Source organism: Streptopelia decaocto, assembly GCF_964273445.1.
Source record: "Streptopelia decaocto genome assembly, chromosome: 3".
Taxonomy (NCBI): Eukaryota; Metazoa; Chordata; class Aves; order Columbiformes; family Columbidae; genus Streptopelia; species Streptopelia decaocto.
Window position 1 is genome coordinate 46,876,488 of NC_138656.1, and position 23,126 is coordinate 46,899,613.

Consider the following 23,126-nt stretch of genomic DNA (forward strand, 5'->3'; position numbering starts at 1 on the left):
CTCAGCAAAAGGAAGTTCTGATGAGCTGAAAGTTAAGGAACAGCAGGTAGAGCAGGGCAATAAGTACGCAGATTTCTGCCAGTTCAGTTACATTTCAAACATGAGAGTACGCTCTTTTTATGAGGAGCACTCGGTGTGTAAATTGTGGCATTTCCTCTGTTTTTATTGCTATAAATTTAAGATTAACTGCTTTCTCACTACCTCCACACTGTCAAAAGTGGTTTATCTTCTTCACTGAGAACATAATTACTTCCACAGAAGAATAAATAATACTCACACTGCATTATAAAAATAAAACTATAGTGACAACTCCAGAGGAATTTTTAGTCTGTCATTATAGGAATGGTAATAAGGCAAAGAAATGTTTCAACAAACTGGCTGGTAAACCAGTGACAGATTTCAGCTGATGATTTATGTCCCTTTCTCCAATAGGAGAGAAAGTGGTACAAGAGATGAGAACTGATAAGTATTAGTGCAAGATGGTTTACAGAATTTTGGAAATTGGCTTTAAGAGAGAAATGAGAGTATATGAAGTAGGAAGAGGAAAGACTACTTAAAAAAAAAAAAAAGTTTACTTAGTTTTACCTGTAAAATAGCTCTCTAGGTAGAGATGGAGTAAGTCAATTACTTTAGCTACCTTAATATGAGTTTCCTTCAACTAACATGCCATTTTGTGCTTTCTCTAAGTGCACACAGGAAATACTCTCTAATTAAGCTTTGCAAATTGGAAATTCAAGTCAAATAACTCTCTGTGCTTCTGATATGACAGCAGCTAGCTAACTTGCTTTGTTACTGGATACTTTTTAAGTATATATTGTCTTTGTACTATTGCTTTTATAGAAAAATCCTCTCTGTGGTAAGGAAATTCTCTGAGCTAAACCAGTCTGAAAGTGTAGCTAGAATATGTCTAGCAAGGCCATAAAAATATTGTTTATGACTTGCCTTCTCTCCAAGTATAGTGTCAGGTAATGTTACACTTTAGAATTGCATTTAAAACAATAATACATTCTCCAGATATTTCTATATTCTCCTAGATTAATTGTCTACGATAAACTTTATAAAAAAGAAAAAAATGGTCTGTCCTTGTGCGGTTGTTTTAGCCAGCATAATAGCTACCTGTAAATCTTGTAAGGCACGTCAAAATTAGCAATCAGGTACATGTCTGCATTCCATTAACACCATTTACATGCCACTTTTCTCATTTCCAATCAAATACGCTTTTAAGAACTCCTGAAGAGTATCCAGGGCAAGAAAATTATCTTCTTTTCTATTATATGCTTGTTCATGCTAATTAAAGTGAGTTATCTAATGAGGATGTATGACCATAATCCTTACCTAAATAGTCATCATCTTTTATTTCACAGAATCACATTTCACTCAGAACAATCATATCTGAATAAGTAAACTGGAATTATGCTCTCAGATTTCAATTATTTTTTTTCTAGAGACTAGAAATGAAAAAATACAGCAGCCAAATTCTAATTTTTCATCTTAAACCCATTCAGAGAGTGATTGTAATGGAGTCCTACTTGCCTTATTGTTTACCTTTGAACAGCAGTGATGAACACACATGAAAAGAACAGACAAGGACATTCAGCACAGAAGTGGACTGGTTGTACAGTAACAAGAACCCGGAACTGTTCAGTTAAGATTTTCTTTGTAACTAACACAGCAGTTACTTCACTCCATGATTACTGCACTTAAGGTTCACAAAATCAGAGCAGAGTATCCCAGAGGAAGTCTAACTAAATATTCACAAAATACATCCACAAAGAGGAAGAATTCCATTTACTTGAGCAACTCACTGCATGGCACTTCCTAATTTGACAGCCTGGCTTTCCTAATTTGTTAATCTCAACACAGTGAATATATCTGAGAAAGAGGATGTGATAAAAACGCTGTATCTGGATAAATGACTCAAATACACAACACATTCTATACACATATAAAATACGTCTAGAAATAAAATATCAATGTCAATGCTGATGATAAGAAGATCTCTGTGGTTGTAGCTATCACAAATCTAAGTGTATTCTGGATGCCTCTCTTAAAACATTTTCTGCATGCAGGTACCAAGTTGAAAAAAACCCTGTGTATAGTAACAGTAAGACGAGAAAGTGTATTCTCTTCAGAAGGAATCTTACAAGCTTAAAAAAAAAATAAAAAAAGCCAAGATGCAGCTCACAGATGGCTCTATATTTTTGAAATATGCAACTACAGCACAAGATAATCCTCTTTATAACAAGTGATCTTACTGAAAGGCAGAAATACAGAAATTTAATAATCTTCATACATACAAAATGAATTATTAACACCAGAGGCCTCAAGAACTTCTGACAGGCTATAAAAAGTTCACAAAAAGTTTTGTTCTTTTATGAGAAAAGAATATCACAATTAAAACAGTAGCATTTCAACAAGGAGGAGTTAAATCTTCAGCAACCTTAATAAAACAGTTCTGGAAAAGATACTCCAAATGTCCAGGCACTCTAACAAGAGAGCGCAGAGTTGAACAGAGTTGTATTTTACTGTAATTTCACTGAAAAGATTTAAAAGATGACCCTGCTACAAAACACAACATCAGGAATTCAGTTTGGCACAATTTTGTGCCTTTTTTTTTTTTCCTATAACTCGCATCTCCGAACTTTGTTTTCCACCAAATGAATAACAAATGCACCCAAAGGTACTAGAAGTTTCATACTAGAAGCTCTACAATGCAAATCACTGCACTTCTTAACCCTGTAACACATTTACTTTCCCTTTCATCTATTTATCATAACAGCTCATCTATATTTAAAAGCTGATTTATGTAGATAGGAATACGATCCTTTAGTTTTCTTAAGATTTGAAAAAAATTATTTTCACAGAATTACAGGTCTGAAGCGTCTCTGGAGATCACCTGGTCCAGCTCCCCTGCTCAAAACAGGGTCAACGAGACCAAGTTGCTCAAAATCTTGTCCAGTCAGGTTTTGAGTATTTTCAGGGGCAGAGACTCCACATCCCCTCTGGTCAATCTGTTCCTGTGTTCAATCACTCTCACAGTAAAGAAGTTCCTCCAATCAGGTATTTACATACATTGATAAGATCCACCCTGAGTCTACTTTTCTCATGACCATGTAATTCCAACCCTGAGTATCCAGTAATTCTTTTCATATTTAGTTGTTTTGGAATAGAACATTTCAGTTGGAAGGGACCTACAATGATCATCTTGTCCAACTGACTGACTACTTCAGGGCTGACCGAAAGTTAAAGCATCTTAGTAAGGGCATTGTCCAAATGCCTCAAACAGTGAGAGGCCTGGGGCACTGACCACTTCTCTAGGAAGCCTATTCCAGTGTTCGACCACCCTCTGGGTAAAGAAATGCTTCCTAAAACATTTTTACCAGAACAGACTAAGACACTGGACTCCAACAAAAAAAAAAAAAAACAAACAACAATCACACAGAGGTCTTAGTTGAAAGGGACCTCTAGAGAACATGTGCTCCAATCTTCTATTGAAAGCAGAGCTTTATCCAGAGTTTTATCAAATAGAATCTTGAAAATTTCCAGTGAAGGAGACTAACATTTCTCTGGGCAACATATGTCAATATTCACTTGGTCTCACAGTGAAGATTCTCCCACCTCACTCCCTACAGTCAGACAATTTTCCCCTAAAGCAACTTCTGCTCATTGTCTCTTTACCTGTCAACCAGGATCCTTGTGATGACAGCACCTCCATCTTCTCTATAACTACCCTTTCAGGTATTGGAAGATTGTGATTAGATCCACCTTCTCTCTAGACTGAAAAAACCCAATCCCTTCATACATTTTCTTTAGTCCTCTAATTACCTTGGTAGAGATGTCCCTCCACAGGACCTTTGACAGTTTTTAAAACTCTCTCTTTAACTGAGGGCATCAAAACTAGACACAGTATTCCAGGTATGGTCTAACAAGAGCCAAGTAAAGTGGAATAATCACATCCCTTGATCTGCTGGCTGTGCTTTTGCTGATGTGACCCAGGACATAGTTTGCCTTCACTGCTGCATGGACATACTGCTGACTCAAGTTTAGCTTGCTGTATACCAGAACCCTAAGTTCTTTTCAGCAGAGCTACAATATAAACTGTCAGACTTCAGCCTACAGTGTCCTTAGCATTCTGTCTCATGTCCAGCAGTGCACATTTATTTTTGTTAAACTTCATGCAATTCTTGTTGCACAGGTCTCTCTGAACAGTGGCTCTTCTTTCTGGCTTATTTGCTGTCCTCCAAGTTTAATAACACCCACAAACTTGGTGAGTGACAATCCTGTCATTCAGATTGTTCATACAGTTACAGAGTAGTATCAGACCAAATATTGACCTTGAGAAACTCAACTCATGACCAGCCGCCAAGTTCACCTTTAAGCCATTAACCATAACCCTTTCAGCCTGTCAGTTTAGCCAGTTTTCCACCCATCTTGTGGTCCACCAATCCAGATCACATCTTATCAACAAGGATGTTCTGGGAGATTGTGACAATGCCTTGCTAGAACAACATAGATGATACGATCCCTAGAGCTCTCCCCTCATTAACTATGCAAGTTGTTTCATCATTGAAGCCAGTCAGGTTGGTCAAGCATGATTTATTCTTAGTAAAACCATGTTATCTTTTCTTAATAATTTTCCTGTCCTTCCGTGTGCTGTGAAATAGCTTCTACGAGACTTGTTCTACAATGCTCCCAGGGCCTGAATTAATGCCAACTGGTCTGTATTTTCTGGATCTTCTACTTTGTCTTTTCTGTAGACGGGTGTGCTATTTGCCCTTTTCCAGTTATTCAGTACCTCTGATCTTTATGACCCTTCAAAGATGAAAGAGTGGCTTTGCAATGATGTCAACCAACTCCCAGCATCTTTGGATGCATCCCATCAGGTCTTCTCTATTTATGATGGAAAATAGAGACAATTTTTGAAGCAATGCTAATATCAAAAGGTGTTTTCTAACAAGAAGTTAAATCCTTTTGGATGGACACAAACTGATTTGAACAAGGTATTATGAATACATGGAGACTGACTAGCAAGAAAATAGCACAAGATTTGAAGTCAGCATTTTCCACTATGGCTTTGGAAACAAACTGATTATGCAGGGCATGAAAAGTGTCATTCTATATATGAAAAAAGGGTCTATGAGCAAAATGGGATAGCATTTATCTATTGAGTAACAGCCACTATATCATAAAAGAAAAAAAAAAAAAAATCAAGAAGGAGATCTTATATGTATTTATAAGTTACATAACTTTATATAAGACAAGCATTTGGAGGCAGCCAAAATTCTTGGTCACAAGACTTGTCAACAACACTGCTGTAGAAAAAGAAACAACCGGGTTACTTCCTTCTCCAGAGTAAATCACATAATCTTGCCACCGACAAATGAAGATTTCAAATAATTGTACTTTTTTTATTAAAGGCATCTCATACAACATGCCTAACCACAAATCAACAATGGTGTGACATGACTATGAGATTTGCTTTACAAAAAGAGAACTACAAACAACAGAATATTGAAGCAAAGGATTTTATTTTTTTTTTAATATTCTGAAGCTTTTTTTTTTTGGCTGTTACTCCTGAGTTTTATTTGGAGTGATACCTCAAAGGTAATCTCATTTTCCATACAGAAAATCAGGTAGTTTAAAATACGTTAACACACTGCTCGAACTATCAGAAAAACGTATCCATTTCTTATCCATTATGAGAAGTAATGGGTTACACATTTCCTACCTGCTTTCCTGTCTGCGGTAATCTTGCTGTTCTATTCTAATCATCGGCTTCACCATTCCTCGTTCAGCTGTGCTGGATGCTGTTGATGTCCTGTCACCATCAAGCCTGCTGGTGCTCTAATTCAAAACAGCAGGACAGGTGCTTAGCATGCAAATATTGGATTTAGCCGGTATTTGTGCTTGGCACTATTGAAATGAAGCGTCAATTCGAGGCTTGGAAGGAGAGGAAAGCAGAAGAGTACAGCGCAGAATCCGGCAGCTCAGCAGGTGTTTGCACCACAATGAACCATCGAGGAGCACACTTGCAATTCAAAAGCTGACAGTGGCCAGCTAGGAGCAGCTATTTGTTAATGCATTGCAAGAACATACAACAAAAAATTCAATCCTCTTTATTTAAAAGTGGCATAGTTATCAATAAAAATTAGGAATTAATTGTTAATGAAAACTTTAGTTAAAAGACAAAGTTAAACATATTAACAGATTTAAAACTGGCTATGCTCCCCTATCTTGCTTCTGCAATAGCTCCAAGTGCTTACATTACTGATCCACACCGTAACTTATTCTTAAGTGAAGTCTGATCTGCTAGGTAGAACATAATTTTCCAAGACAAGAAGTGGGAATTCAAACTATGCATTTTTTTGTGTACAACTTTGCTTTCTTTCAGTATCACAAGCTCCTTAATAGGAAACTTTTAATTTATGATTTCCAATTTCATCAAACCCTAACAGGAATGGCAAAACATGCTGCTTTAAGCAGAGCTGAGCAATTTTGAGGCATTGTATTAGTTTACAAAGTTTCTTTTTTTTTTCTTGCAAATTGTCACTAAATAAATTCCTATCAGAGGTAACACATGCATCCAAGATGAAAGAAAGGATGGTCACAAACAAAGCTACAAAGAAAGGAAAAAACTGAACTAAAAGTCTGTGACAACAAGAAAAAAGTTTGAAGACTAACAAATTTAATCAAAAGCTATCGCAGTATAACCAATACCTACACTGACACATCAATATCACTAAGTTTCTTTACAAGTATTTCAATTTGGTAACAGTAGTAATAAGACATAAAAGGAAATGCATTGCTGGGAGGACTACTCCATTTCATACTGTTGAACTAATTCATTCTCTCATTTCATCCGAGGCATGTGATCAAAGCACCAAGAAAGGCATTAACCATTATGCCATTTTACGCTATTTGTTTGCTCTTGGAAAATGCAACACTGGCACATAATTTATTAACAGAAATACGGTGCAGAAAGAAAGCAAGAGAAGATTATCACCTCATAAAATGTTTACAACTATGACCGCGGAGACAGTTTGTTTAGTCAGTGTGTGTACAAGAGCTCTATTGAAGTGAAAAAGTCACATTCATTAAAATTTAAAAGCCTAGTTCAATTAAAATTGAACACCCTTTCAAATTTTATATAAAACATTTATTTACCCTATTGCAGATGACAACAGTTGTATACTACATATACAAGAAAATGATGTGCCATTTCTATTACGAATCTCTACCTGCATGTGATCTGCCTTCAACAGGTCAGTTTGGGAGAAACTATTCCAGGCTTGAGGAGCTTCCCTTCCTAAAAGGAGCTGCTATTCTTGGCACAGAATGCATACCAAATGCTAATACAAACTTAAAACAGAACAGGTTTTTTGGGGAAGGGGAGGAAAATAATGCAGATGATACCTAAGGCCACCCACAATGGGAAATGGCTGTGGAGATAAGGAACTGCCTGCACTTTACCAAATACTATTGATGTTACCATTTTGACCTAACCTACACATGTTCTTTTATTCCTTATTGCTAATTTAGTGATAATATAATACCTTGCTTGCTGGTAATGCTGTTCCACTGTGAACATCTCCCTCCAGATCAAATGTGGTTTCCTGAACAGCTCTAAAAGTAAGAGAGCATTTTAAGTACTTTTTAGAAATTCTATTGTTAAACATTTAACAAACAAGGAACCGAGTAGCTAAAATTAGTAAATTAAAATTCAAGAGGTGTAGCATGAGTCCAGTTAATACTCACTTTTTAAAACACTGTATCAATTCCTTACATAAAAGCACTACAAATATTTCTATAGATAATTCCTTTTGGAAAAACAGATTCTTAGATTTTTTTTTCTCAGTCATGTGAAAAAATATAAATGCACATAATATAAAACCACTTAAAAGTATGTTCAAGATATTGTGTTCACTGTAGCAGACTTGCTACAATTTTTCTGCTCAGCTCTTCAGTACTAAATGTACAATAATCTTGATAATTTAAATAATTCATAAATCATAGTAATGCTTTTTATTATCTGCTTATTCTAAAGATTTTTAAAATATTGAATTATTCAAGCTACAACAGTCCTTTGCCAGAGATTTTGCTGCCCAGGTAAAGCTCTGCAGTAGTACAGTGCTTTGCAGCTGACTATGTAAACCTGTGAGAGCATTTTTTATTGATATGCTAGATGCAGAATATACTCAGAATTTAAGCAGAAATATGTTATGTGACAGCTTAATGTCTGGAGGTCTTCCTGCAGACATATCCTAAAACAAGCACACATTTTTGTAGGATGCTTCCACATTAAAATTAAGTGGAGAAAAAATAATGGTTAAAGTATAGAGCTATTTTCTCAGCAGATTAGACAGAAGAGCCTCTTTTCCAAGGTATCTTTAATTCATCTCCAAGCCAATTTGTTTGTTTTCTAAACCACAATATAATAGAAAAGTACTCCCATTTGGATGCAGATGTATTTTATTCCATGTTACATAATGTTTTTCAGATTGATTCTCCTGCATATTCCTACAGCATCTGAACAGAATACCTGAGTCCCTACGAGTCACTAAATCCATGATCAGTATTTTTATTACGGACCTATCAAAAATATGAACATACAGAGAAACAACAGTGTGGACTTCTGGACTGTTAGTCCTTCTACCACAGAAACTATATCATAAGTAATCACACTGTAAAAAATGGTTGCTGCATTGAGATATTTAGTTCCTTTTCTTGACAGTCTCATTTTGTGAGTACCCTACCTAATTTCCAAATCCTTGCAGTGGAGTTTTAAAACTTACTATCTGAGAAAAAAAAAAGGAAGCTCTCTGAAAACATTCAGCTAATTCTTTACTTTTACTGGAAGTTGGATGAACTTCAAAATACATTGAAATGAGGCATTCTACTGGTTTTAACACAGAAGTGAGCCTCACAAAAACTTTTCTGAATACTTCACAGTGAAAAAGACACTTGCTAATCCTAAAAAAATCACAAGGTGGAGCTCGAATACCAAGTTAGTTATTATATATTTAACACCTACAAGCAGCTACTCAGAACTAATTTAAAGTCATACTCTAGTCATAGGTCATTTATAATGTGCTCCTTCTTTATTTTTTCCAAGGCTCATCCCTTCACCTCAACTGGAAGAAAATAAATTCTTGTACTCACCCAGTTTTGTGTCTTGGACCTTTGACTGTAAGACTTGCATCAGTAGGTCTTTTAGGAATAATATGGTCCTGAGTGGGATCCACAAACTTAAATACATGAGATGATCCAAACTGAACCTTCATTCCACTTTGCAGCATAGTGGTTTCTGAAATACGCTGACCTTCCACGTACGTTTCAGCATCAATGCTTCTCGGGGTTACAGTAACAACTCCATCCATATTATTGAGGTCACAATGATGAGGCTGAATTCCTGGACCAAATAACTGGAAATAGAATTGATTACATGGAATAAACTAAATTATACTGCAGCAGAAATTAAAACAAAAAGACTGAGCTGCCACTTGCCCTATTTACAGACTAGTAACTCAATTTCGCTTGCTTATGAATTTAACAGACATGTGGGACTAAAATCAGTTGAGTTTCACTACAATTTTACTTGCAATAGAAATAATAAAGCACATGTTTAAATAAAATGTGCAGCAGAAACCCCTTGATGAAAAGTCTTTCAATTTTTTCATCATATGTTGTTCAGAACCGTTTTCCTCCACTTGCTGTTTTGATGTGAAATCTCACAATATAAGCCAACTAACTGCACTGACACGGACACAGGGTGCTTTAGGAGACTCCCTGACATGAACTTCATATGACTATGTTTGTTTTATATATCTAAGAAATCCTACCTCACTCAAAAGGGGTTAAGACTAGTACTTGAAAACCATTAAGCAGTTATGACAACACTGATCCGTACCATTAGATTCAGCGACAAAAAAGAATACTCCATTTTAAGTAATGAAACCTTTACTTCCTTCTTAGAGCAAGAGAGGGGAAACAACATAAATCGGAGTTATGACCATCAACATGAAATTGCAGCAATATTTTACCCTTCTAGCTTTGAAGTGTAGTCACAGAATATTTCACTAGCTTCCACAATTACACATTAACAGACCAAAGACTGGACCAGTTCTCTCATCTGACCCCACTTATTTTCCATACCTGAATGGAATTGTCATCAAATTTTTCGGTTCCAACTTCAGTGACACTTAATTGCAGACGATAGAGCTTTGGCTTATCTCTGGAGTCAGAACCATCTGCAGAGCAAGTGACAAATATTAATTTTCAAGTTATAGCTGTTCAAATACTCACATAATATTTCTACATTACGGCAATTTAGTTCAGAATAGCAATGTTCACCAAAAAATAGCTGAGTGACATTCTTTCAAGAACTGTTGGGAACTTAGTTGCTCATCATAATGGACATGGAAAGTAGACAGAGTCCACTCAGAGTGGCTGTTTTCTACAAGTGCACAGAACAAAGTAGTCAAGAAGGACTATTCGGAACATACTTTGAAAAACTTTTTCTATTTCTTTCATAGTTTAAGCAATACAATTTTTTTTAATCTATAAGATTTCACGTATACCAATATGGGTTTAAAAGATTTAGAAAACAAGATATCTACAGATCTCTATAACAACAGTATTTATTCATCTTACTAAAAAACAGATTATCAGCAACATCGACTGCCAAGTGGCCAACATGTCAAACTGTTTACTATTCATCACATACTGAAACAGGGTGATATTAAAAGATATTCTTACAAAATGTTTACCTATGACAGCTTTAGTCTTGATATATATGACTGCAGCACTTCTGGCCTTATCTTTATAGTCCCATTGACCTATATTTTCATCTCACAGAAAAGGAGGCCAAAGATAAAGTTTGTCTTCCTCCTCCCACCAGAAGAACTTACTGTCCAAACAGAATAAAATTTTGCAAGATACACTAGATGCAACACAGGATTTAGCTGTTGCCTTCACAGGCTAACACAGATGCATTTTGGCATCCATATCAATCCTCTCCTTTTCCCAGAAAATACTTCAGCTTCACATACTGTCAGATATTAAACTAATGCTGTCACTTCTGACTTTTCTGCAGTTTCTCCTCCAAAGAGAACATGTCAAAAAAGGGAGGCTGCAGGACAAACAATGTCTTATCTCTGGACATAAACAATGATTGAGTCATCCCCAAAAAACATTAGAGAATATTATGAAAGCCATGGTTTATACAGTGAGACTATCTTCAGCAGGATATCAGTCAACTTCAAATTTTACATGAAAAATGAATACAAACAGAACCTCCGTAACTGAACTCCCAGAATTACTACCACAATCTGTTTATTAAAATCAGAATGCAAGCCATTTAACCACAAAACTTCATTTAGTCTATTAAGTCCTCTGTCAATCCTTCAATGAACAGTATTTAAAGGCATTAAAAGTCAACAGGACAGAGAAAACACACTGACTAAAAGCAGAAGATACAAAGAAAGGAAGGCAATGGTACTAAAGAACAGAAAACACAAAGTGAATGGAGGCGGGAAGAAGCTGGGTTATCAATGAAGAATGATACCAACAGAGTTTTACATGGTTTTGACATGGGGAAAACTATGACGGGTGCTCCTAGCAGTAAGTTTCTTCTGGGGATGTTGTGATGTTACTGGGACATAAAGACATCAGACAGAAAGATAGTCCATAGACTAGTACTATAAATACCAAAGTTCAGTGCTGATACTACAATAATTTCCAGTTATTAAACATATTTAGAATCACCATAATAGTAGCATGTCATATATCACAAAAAAAAAAGTATTAAACATAAGAGCACTCAGTTCTTTAAACATCTTTCAAGTACAGGGATAAGCCTCCTATTAAATCCCAATATTTGAATCTATAGAGATATACATCTAATATCACTGTATACTAAAAAAAGGTATGCTAATACAGTATCTTCAATTGAAATTGCATGCAGTTTTTCGTATGTAACAATGCTCATTAGACATTATATGTCTGCATCTTCAATGTCACGAAATGCAGACATGTAATACGCTACTGAATATATTTGGCTCCTTACTCCCAATTCTCTAAATTGTTATTATATCTCCCAACAACTTACATGTCAAAACCTAGAGTAGCTCCTTCATTGATTTATTTATTAATCCGAAAGGCAAAAATTTTCTCCTCCTCACACATCAGTTTGGTAAAACTAGCACCCAAAAGATACAAGACTCAGTTTGGAGGCAAGGACCCTTATTCAACATGGAAAAACACTGGAATTTCAAAAGTCAGTGACATAAAAGTCATGGCTAGTTATCCAGGGCTTTTGTTCCTAATTTCTTATGGCACTTTCTCCTAAGCCCTTTATATACAGATTAGAGAACAGGCTTTACAGTCTAGTGATTTCAGCCCTATATCAAACAACACCTGCCCCGGCTCCATACATTTTTGACATCTTAAAAAGAACAAAAACCAAACCAAACCAAACAAGCAAAAAACACAACCCAAAAAAACCCACTTCAAAATATTCCTCCATACTTCTGAAATATTGTGTAAAACACATGCTAAAATACTATGTTTAAGAGTTTATTTAATATAACTTCCAGATCTCAGTCCTGAGTTCAGCACCTGTGAATAATCAATCAACTCCAAGTTCCTGCTAACAAAGATCTACCTTACACCACCATATATCCTCAATGTAGATGCATGTTGTGTAAAACGTGCTTTCACATAAGAAATATTTTAGTATCACAATGTTTCTGCTGAGGCAAATTAAGACCATTTTTGTTTCTCTGATGTGTCAAATGTAAGAAGAAGAAACTTACTTTAAAACCCCAGCACTAGATACAAACACTGTTTTGTCTTCCCAGGAAAACGAGAAAAATTCAAGGAGTCACTGAAAATTATTTGGAGCACTCCTGTAATCACCCATCAACAAAAGCTAATTTCTACAGTAAAAGGTATCTTAATCTTGAAGAGAATTACTGTAAATTCTAAAAAGGATGAAAAACCCTTTTGTTTGATGGGAGGGATGCAGGAGGGAAGGAAGGTTGCATTAGACTACAATGTAAAGTCCTGTTATTTCCTGTTTTTCAGAAGCTGGAAGCCCGCCCGAATGTGGTTTGGAATGCTTCCTCCTAACTTACTCCAGCAGTATACGGATTGTGACACACCTACAGCAAAGTCCCTGGTCCCCAAACCCTGACAGTCCATGAAGGCTGTTCTTAGCCTCTAAGGACCAAACTCTAAAGACTTCTGATAGTTGATCTCATTAATGTTTATAAATATACAAAGGGTGAGTGTCATGAGGATGGAGTCAGGCTCTTCTCGGTGACAACCAATGATAAGACAAGGGGTAATGGGTATAAACTGGAACACAGGAGGTTCCATTTAAACTTGAGAAGAAACATCTTCACAGTGAGGGTGCCAGAGCACTGGAACAGGCTGCCCAGGGAGGTTGTGGAGTCTCCTTCTCTGAAGACATTCAAAACCCGCCTGGACACCTTCCTGTGTAACCTCATCTAGGTGTTCCTGCTCCAGCAGGGGAATTGGACTAGATGATCTTTCGAGGTCCCTTCCAACCCCTAACATTCTGTGATTCTGTATTTCAGAGAGGCGGTAAATATGACCTAAGTCATACAACTTAATGTCCATAATTTGTGGTGGGAATAAAAAAAAAAGGAGTCATATATCTCAGGTTTGTATCTGACATAATAATTATTTTCTTTTAATTCAGAAATTTGAAAGATCAAAGTTCTCAGGGAGATGGGCATTAATAAACAATACAGAAGCAGCAGCAAGAGGTATAAGGAAAATGTATGAATTCTACACAAACTTGTTCATTTTATATAAGTACACAAGTAAACACATGCATAGAAGAAAGATGGTGTGTATTTTATTTATGACACCCGTGACTAAACAACACTAACAAAGCTAAATAGTTGCAGAATATATCTAGCTCTTCGGCTGTTTTTTTTAACCTTAGAAAAATGAATTGGAACGTGTCTTCCAGACACATCCCAAAGACACAAACTGAAGAAGCAAGAGTTATGATTCAAGAGACCAAGTTAGCCACTACTGCCTAGAGTAAACTTAATTATCTACCTGACAAAACTCTTCCCAGTGACATCATATGAGGGTTCAAATAAACCTGGTATGGTTTGCATTTGAAATAAGTTTCATAAGTTATTTTCCCCCGTGACAGAACTACACATACAAAGATTCATATACATCTGTGTATACTGCCTATCACACATTGAAAACCTGTATTTCAAGAGCTAACCCTCAATCAGAAAGCAGACCTTAACACCACTGACCAGGTAGGAAACAGTGATTTGGAAATAAAAGGGTTTTTCACAAACACTACAGCATATAAATGTACACTAAAAAAAACCACTATAAAACAGTGTAGAAGAGTAGCTTTCTTTCACCTTCCTTGCTAAGGATGCAACACAGATTTTGTGACTGGGTTTATGCAGTCATGAGTCAACATTCACACTTTGAATAGCAGTGTTATAAAAAAGAAAACAACAAAACAACAACAACTGTCTACTGAACAGAAGTGAACAGTCACTGTAAGCACATCAACTCAGTGATTCATAATACAAACGCACATTTTTCATCAACAGAAAAAGATAATAAACGCCTCCCTTCATGGATACATATTTTAAACGCATTACTTCACCGCTAAAAGGTGAACCCTACACCACTTCGGAGATTATAATTTAAAATTGATTTCACTAATCCAGTGCTTGAGACAATGTTGAAAATAGTTTTTACTTAAAACCAGACTAAACCGAATTATGACAATCAGATAATAGAAAACAAATAAGCCCACAGTTAAACAAAAGGGACTGCATCCTTTGACTTATAAATTAGTTAAATCGACATTTGAAAGGCAGCAGATGTCCTGCACAAGTTCCTGAGTGCTAAGAGTTTAGACAGTAAGAAGTTTAAAAGATTGGTTGGCCAGATTTGAAACATCATGTCAAATTCAGATTTGAGACAAGGTGTGTACTTCCAGCAGAAAGTGCCAACAGTGAACATTTCTGGTAAAGGAAGACTCAGTGAGGAATGTGACAGACAACAAAGCTCCTTTAAACTAATGTCTAAAAGTGTTACCACATACCATACTACAGTTCTGTTCTCAGAAGGAGGGTTGGTCAGAGAAACCACCCTGGCCAAAGCTTTCAAGCTTCTCCAGCCTCCTGTAATTCTTTCCAAGTTGTTATGCTTGCATGTTCTCCGCATTTCCCATCTCTGCCAATTCTACAGCTCAGGGTTGCTTTTCTTTTGTGATGAAGCAGGGAGAAAATTTTTATTTCAGGCTTGCAGGATAGATCTCAAAGGCTCACATCCTAAACCATGTTTTTTTGTCATTTTCTCAGCCTTTAAATAGTATGATTGAACAACAGTTAATAATATCCCTGAACTCGTGGGCAGCCGTATTCACAGATAACCTAAAACGTATCAGCTATTCAAAGTGCTGCCGTATCTGACTTCGGTCTAGCCAGCCTATTTCTGTTACTATCAGATTCATCTCAGTTTATTGGTTCATTGACATGGATTGGAAGACAGAGACAACTGCTGATTGACACATTTACAGCCACAAGCTACTGAAGTGCATCCTCTATCATATTGTGCAGAATCTGTTCTTCAGTCTATAAAACAGTCATACAACCAGCAACGTCAGCAGCTGTGGAGAAATGGAAAAACAGGACATACTCCCAACAGCCTGAAATGCTGTGTTCCAAGGAGACAGGCTGGACTCTAGAGTACTAAGACCTTTTTTTCACACTCTGAGATAAAGACTTAAGAAATTTAAAGTGTTTTTTACAGCGAGATGCAACCAGATTTCAAGCTTCCTATTCAGCTGTCAAGTGTTCCTGTAGAGCTTGTCTATGCTTATTAGATCAGCACAGGCTATGGAACACTTCTACTCTCTGGAATAATGATGCTCATGAAATGGAAGTCTGAACTTATCAGAGAGTTGAGCACTGGAGCCATTAAGTTTGAAAAGAGTTCCTTAAATGTCAGTATTCTACTCCACATCCATGAAAAGGTGAGCAACACCAACAGACATATAGTACTTTTATAGAAGTCCAGAAAATAAAATGAGAAAACAGATGATAAAAAATTAAGAAAAGGAATTATGGTAGACATTTCACCACAAAGAAGAAAGTGGCTTGTATTCTTGGCAAAACCAGGACATAACTGCACTTGAAGGTGAATCAAAGATCGATAATGATTTGTACGTTAGGTTATCCATTTCAAATGGTACAGATAAAAACGAACAGACTCCACTGTCTAATGTGGCTAAATCTCTTTGACATACACTGGTGACAACACCAAAACCAGAGAGTAGAAATACCAAAGGATGCTACAGAACACCACACAGCAGAAAGTGTGGTCACATTACCAGTGGTTCAAACACTATTTCACATAAAAATGATCACGGATTTCATATACTGCATCAATGTGGTCGAACACTGAAAAGCACAGTTAAGTACCGAGGCATTTACCCAATTAACTTTTTAACTATGAATTCTGCAAGCAGACAGAGAAAACAACGCTTTTCTTTCTGCCACAACACTGCTTGTTAACCTTCCCTAAAAGGATGGCAGCACATTTGTGATCTATTTTATGTTTGTTCACAGACAGAATAATTAAATGGCAGCTGACAAGACTGGTAACTACTTCACAGAAGCAGTCCCTTGGCAAAAAAGATAAACAAGATAGCTTTTCATTTGTCAAAAAGAAACAAAAGATTTACAGCCTGTGATGTTTTTAGTGACTCATGAGAGAACAGTATTAAATATAGTGTTACCTTCATAAGCGTGATAGTTGTAGTAGGCAAAGTGATTCCTTCTCCCTGGGGTTAGAAACACATGCACAGGACCCAGGTGAAGGCAGCACCAGCAGGACAGAGACCATGCAGAACATGCGGAAGAGGGCAGGAAAAGAAAAGACAGGAAAGGGTGAAACTGTAGCCAGACAACACTTATTCATTTTATAAGGATGAAGTGCATTAAACCCTTTCAACTTCAGAAACTGCATAGAATATAAAAACATCAGTACCACAAAGCTACTGAATGAAACAATCCTTATTGTTTAGAAAAGCAATAACAAGCTGTTAGAAGAAAAACATGAACAATAGCTCAGTCCCACAGGACACGTGCAAAGGCTTAGTACACAATGTTGACACCTGTGGCATTTCACATGGTTTTTACTCTCTCGGTTAATGGACGTCTTGCTCCACTGCCCAAGCACAACGTTTTAATAGTAGAGCAACTATGCTCCATGAAGAGTTTAGAGCACAAAAAAAAAGGTACTAGTAAATAAATAAATAAATAAATAAATAAATCAATCAATCAAACCAAAAATGTGAATATGAAAATCAAACCTCAGCATATAGAGCCCAATATAAAATACACTTAATATATTTTGCGCACAACAACAAACCACACACTGCTTGACTATAGATTTGACCAGAACTGCAAACAAAAGGTTAAAGTTTTCAGCACCAATTTCCAACCTTGCTTCCCAAAGGTAAACAACCAGACTTCAAATTGTAAATCACTGTTTGGATACCTGACTGTACCCAAGTAACATATAAATGGGAAAAAGAGCTGCAAATAACTAAATCACCAAAAATGAATGTTCACTTCCAAATCTTTAAACATGAAGACAACAGAAATTAAGAGCAGAAGTTGTATGTGTTTTATCTGCCATTGTGCTATAAAGAAACACTGGATCCACTGGCTGTTCTTAAATAATACTAATTGCAAATTACAGTGCAGCCCAGAGAATTGGAATGCCAAAAATACAAGCCAGCCTTGGTAATAATTTGAAGGTTCTATATATGCTGAAAAATGTTTAGCAAATAAGTTTGATTTTAAAATTCATATTCTTGTCCTTCTAACAATGTACTTTTCATGTACAGCACTATCAAATATATCGTACTAGGTATGCTACAGCATACTTCTGGATGTAAAACAAAGCAGATTTAAGCGGTGTTTTTCTGGTTCCCCCTGAAACCACAAGACAACATGTTAAAGTACTTATCAAGTTTTAAACCCCCAAATCCAAAGGAAGTTGAAGCCAGAATGATTTTTTTGTTTGGTTTTTTGATACACTAAAAACTTCGTACTTGAAACTATGCTAATAGAGGCAGAGTCTTAGTCAACCATTTCTCCCCTTTTCTTACTCCAAATGTTTTGCTAGTAAAATTTAAATACTATAGCAAGATGTAGCTTTACCTCTAGATAGCTCCACTTAAAAATCTAACATGAGAAGAACAACTGATGTGACACTGCCAACAGACTGTCTGGTGCTTTCAATTAGAGTCTTATTTTCGGAAAATCTAAGTAACTATGTAATAATGTAATTTAGATTATAAGACAATTAGAGATTCTTACCTGGGCTTAATTCTACCAGATATGGTAGTTTCTCAGGAGGAAGGCAAGAGCCATAGCCAGACCCGTCAATTCTTTCCTTCCCCTTTAATAGCTTTCCGTCAGCTATTTTCTTGGATTTCTTGGGGACATAATCAGGAGGCCTCCTTTTCAACTGAAAGACTAGCATTCCTGAAACACAATATTATACCTTGAGTCTCAGTATCAGTGAGCAAGCATACATCTAAAACCTATTAAACTGTAAGTGTTCCATAGGATTACTTTCAGCTTACTAAGTTCCTGACACTTCTTTATGTAGTCATTTTTAAGTTAAAACTATTTAAAAGATTAATAGGATACTTCTCCACAGTGGATACTTTAGAAACTGTAGGATAAAATGTAAAACACTTCTACTCTCTAAAGATATATTACTATAAACAGTGCTGATTGAAATAGTAAATAATTCTAAAAGTACCTAGCATTAAAAGTGCCTGAATACAAAACACTTCGAAGTATATGTTCCCTTTCTTACTTTACATGGGGTTCACACTATGGCTGACTGCGTCCAAGGCAAAAAAATCTCTTAAGGTTTTTCTGACATACCTTTATCACCAGGCCACTCCCTGAATATCTGCAGTGGACACTCATCATCATCAAGAATAGTTTCTTTAGCACCTTTATCATCGGAGTGCTGAGCACCAGGAGGCAGCACAACCTAGAACAGAACCATTGTCAGTTTTCAGAGCTGTTAGCAGACAATTTGAACAGAGGATTCAGGAGCATATCTTCTCATTTTTGTTTGTTTATAACGAGATATATCAAAATAATTCAGTAACTTAAAATTCATTTTGCTTTACAAGACTTTTTCTAACTCTCTGTCTTGCCTCTTGTTACAGTGAAATCACACTTCCTGGAACACCAGATACATTTAAAAAGCAATGGAAAGCAAGTGACAATTCAGGTAGTCAAGAGCATCTTCCAGTAAATACTATTATTCCAATTTCTCCACAGCCAAAGGAAAAAAACAAAATAAAACAAAAAACAACAACAAACAAAACAAACAAAACCACAAAAAGACCACAACCAACCAAACCAACCAATAAAAAAGCAAAAAACAAAAGAAAAAACACACCACACAAAAACACAAGCCCCAAAGATCTGTGGGGGTGATAATTAAAAAACTGAAGTTTCCTTTACTACCTCACACATGGAAGTACCTTTAGAAATGGCAAGACAAGCTGCCAAGAAGAATGTTATGATACTTCCTGCATCCTTGTCTTACCCAACCTTTACCTGCCTAAACAGAAACTAAGGGCACAACTGGAGCATTTCCCACAACTGCTTCATGCCGTCCACCTTTAAGGAAGAATCAAAGCTAAGTACACTTTGAGAACAGAACCAGAGAGTGTTCATATCTTTTACAGCTATAGCCTTACAAGGTAGAGGAATGGGGAAACCTTGATTCAGGAGTTCTGACTCTAAAGGAGACACAGCCTGTGATTTCATGTGCATTTGCATTACTGCTCCCCGCAGCAATTGCACATAAAAACCAACGACAGGCAGTATTACAGTGCGGGAGTAAGTTAAAGATGGATCTTTCGAAGTTGAATAAAATAAAAAACAAAACCCCATTTTACTCCCTCATTTATGATCCTAGCAATGTTATTTGAATTCACAGACAGCTGTATTTTAAACAAACTACTCAGAATTATTCCCATCTCTGAACTGTGACCCAGGTAACACCTTCTGAAAAGATGCCACTACTGGCTACTGCACCCCACTACAGTATCACCCTCCAAAGGCTTTTCCACTCTCATTTATCGTTCCCTCTCCTCACCCATTTCAGTGTTAACTATGTTCTCACAGATCCACCTCAAACATCCTTTCATCTTCTTCCAAGGAGGAAACAAGTACATTTCAGATCAAACGCATGTAACTGAGTCATTGGCTGTTCCCAAAAACATTTTCTATGCAAAACCTGGCTAAACATAGGACTAATTAAATTATCTTTAATTAGATTTTCAAATAGACAAGCTATATTAAAAGGAGGAAAACATTAAAATGTACAAGCCGAAGGGAAACAGAACCACATCTACACTGAAATCTTATCTTACCAAACCACTCTTTTCTATTTCAGATCTCAGACTTTAAAATCAATTATACCTATGGGATGACTTTGATTAGCTAATTAAACTAACAGTGTTTCAAGCCTTATTCAACAAGCAATAATTTTTATATTCCAAAGCAAAGCCCTTGAGGCAGAAGGCAACTAGTTACAACAAAAGAACTACACATTGCAACAGGCATTCCAGAGGCTGACCAGCACTGGGCAGCAAACCAAAAAAATCCCAGATGCTCTGAGGTTAGAGGACAGGTGAGAGAAACACATCGGAGCTGCTACGTGATCCTGATATTCATTCTGCCTTGGAGCCTGGACAAGCATCTGTATTTGGCATTGGGCTCAACGGCAGCAAAGGCAAACTAGACGAGAGAAGAGGGGTCCCAAAAGCACTAATCTCCTTTGTCCTCCAGCCCCTCAGGGAGCACAAGACAATAAACTCAGACAAACCTTGCTTTAAGAAGTGTGTGACCTAACCTGTAGAAAGACACAACACACCACATCTGAGCTTATGCATTTCAGGAGGCTTCTAATTGTGATCAAGCCATTTTAGAAAACATCTCTATGTTTTAACTGAATGCTGCTTCAGTGACACCCATAAAGCTGAAATTCCTTCATTTTAAAACAATGGAAAAACATGGGAACAAGTTTATATTATGACTGAGTTTTGGCTCGTGGATAGAGATCTGCTTTCATTTTAAAAATAAAGAAGATGCAGTTAAAAATCCTTTCATGAATTTGAATCCATACAGATTGCTGAGATCAGGCACAGACATTCCTCTGATTTCTGCAGCAGCATAGGAAATGGAGATGGGTAAAACCAGCTTAGGATCACAAGTCTTGGAAGCAGGTTGTCAGCTGACAAGCTACGAACTAAAACAGATTTGTAACAGATAATTGGGAAGAATATCCTCTGCTTCCTCATAATTGCATTCAGGAGCATATACAAATTATCATTTATTCATTTAAAATGCAGTGAAATATGCAGAAAATACAGCTAAGAAATTTAAATGAAGCCCATAACAACTTCTCACTTAACTTTCAAGCCATTTGCTGGGATAAATGAGTAAGAGAAGGCAATACTCAAATACAATAGCTACGAGATCGAGTTGTCAGATCTATCCTCAGCAGAAGTTTCACACAAGAAAAACCCATGCTATAATAGGTTTTCAATAAGCTCTTTTGTCTTTTTAATTATTTTTAAATAACACTCCTATCTGATGCATGTTTTTATATATCTGCTTATTCAAATTAACTTATACTCAATTTTCCTTACGAGTTGGGACCACAAGCTCTGCATATGTCCCTGAAAAAAACAAAACAAAACCCCATGGAACTTGCTAAAAATATTTAATGCCTCATGTCTCTAATATCTATTTCTTGAAAAAAAAAGGATCACCATAAACTGCATGTTTTTACTCAACATTACAAAAAGTTATTTATGTCGTATCCTTGAGTAAAAAATAAGAGCATGCTAAACCAAAAGTCTAATCAAGATTCTGCTTTTAAGAGTTAACTGGTTTGCTGCATGCCTCAAGTATTATGCCCTAAGTGAATATGCACAGGTAGCTTGGAAGACTGTCTAATTAATTTGACATCTTGAGAGATGTGCAGTGAACCCCATATTATTCAGAGAAACTCAAACCAAGCAAACTGAAACAGAAAGAAACGTGTGTTAGAACAAACTTACATTTATTTGATTACATAGAAAAGCACAAAGGTATAGCCTGATACGCCACAAACTAGGGTATGAAAGCAAGCAACTAACTGGAAACTGCCATTTACAATAAAGGTTTTCAATGGTACGCATTAAGAAAAATTCTTACAATGCTTATCTTTCAAATGAAACTTCAGAAGTGAGTAAAATTTATTGCAGATACTTATGCAGCCTTATAAAGGTTTTGTCATGTAACTTAAAATCCATCTGAATCATTAAGTAAATGTCAACTGCTTAAGTCTTCTTTGAAGACACTTTGAAGACACCTGCCACCCAAAGAGAAAACATTTAAGAATCCTGACCAATAGGAAACTGAAGTCACACATGCCACTGTTTTAAACCTAACAAAAAGTAAAGAATAGGAACATGTGCAAGATACACTGGTCTTCCACAGAACACCGTAAAGTGACCAAAGAGCAGGGAAAAGAGCCCCATCCGGGTAAAGAACAGCGATGAGACTCCAATGTAAAAGAGGACAAGTAGCCATGCCACCTGTTTAACACAGCACTACGGTATTTGTGAGTTTGCAAAAAAGAAAACAGTGATGAAAGACACATCAAACTAAAGCTAAAGGATATTGTATGTTTCAAGCAAGGAAAGCAAATTCAGAAAATACTTGACTAAAAGCAGATTTTAAAGTTAAGGTAAAAATACTCAACTCTATTAAAAACAGAAGGCTTATCATATTTAAAACCCAAACACTGTAACAGCAGAGGCACTGAGAAAGGTCAAGTAGATTTCAGGTAACTATGGCAAGCAAAACAGTAAGGTCTTCTACACTTAAAGGTACAAAAAAGATCTCCTATTAGTCAATGAAGACCACTCACGTTTCTCAAATGTAAACATAGCATAAAACTTTTGCCAGTATAGAACCTTACTGTATCAAGATGATGCGTTGCTCAGAAAAGAC

At 36.4% G+C, this 23,126-nt stretch overlaps 1 protein-coding gene across 11 annotated transcripts in view; it reads right to left on the bottom strand.

Annotated features, from left to right (window-relative positions):
• The window catches only part of AFDN (afadin, adherens junction formation factor), a 129,849-nt gene that overhangs the window by 62,045 nt on the left and 44,678 nt on the right, over positions 1–23,126 (bottom strand). For all 11 annotated transcript variants that reach the window (XM_082049159.1, XM_082049160.1, XM_082049157.1 and 8 more), the window contains exons 7-12: positions 18,984–19,095; positions 18,405–18,572; positions 10,153–10,247; positions 9,160–9,422; positions 7,554–7,623; positions 5,729–5,844 (exon numbers count right to left, since the gene is read on the bottom strand). In XM_082049159.1, coding sequence (XP_081905285.1) covers positions 5,729–5,844; positions 7,554–7,623; positions 9,160–9,422; positions 10,153–10,247; positions 18,405–18,572; positions 18,984–19,095 — 824 coding nt within the window. The remainder of the gene's footprint in view (positions 1–5,728; positions 5,845–7,553; positions 7,624–9,159; positions 9,423–10,152; positions 10,248–18,404; positions 18,573–18,983; positions 19,096–23,126) is intronic.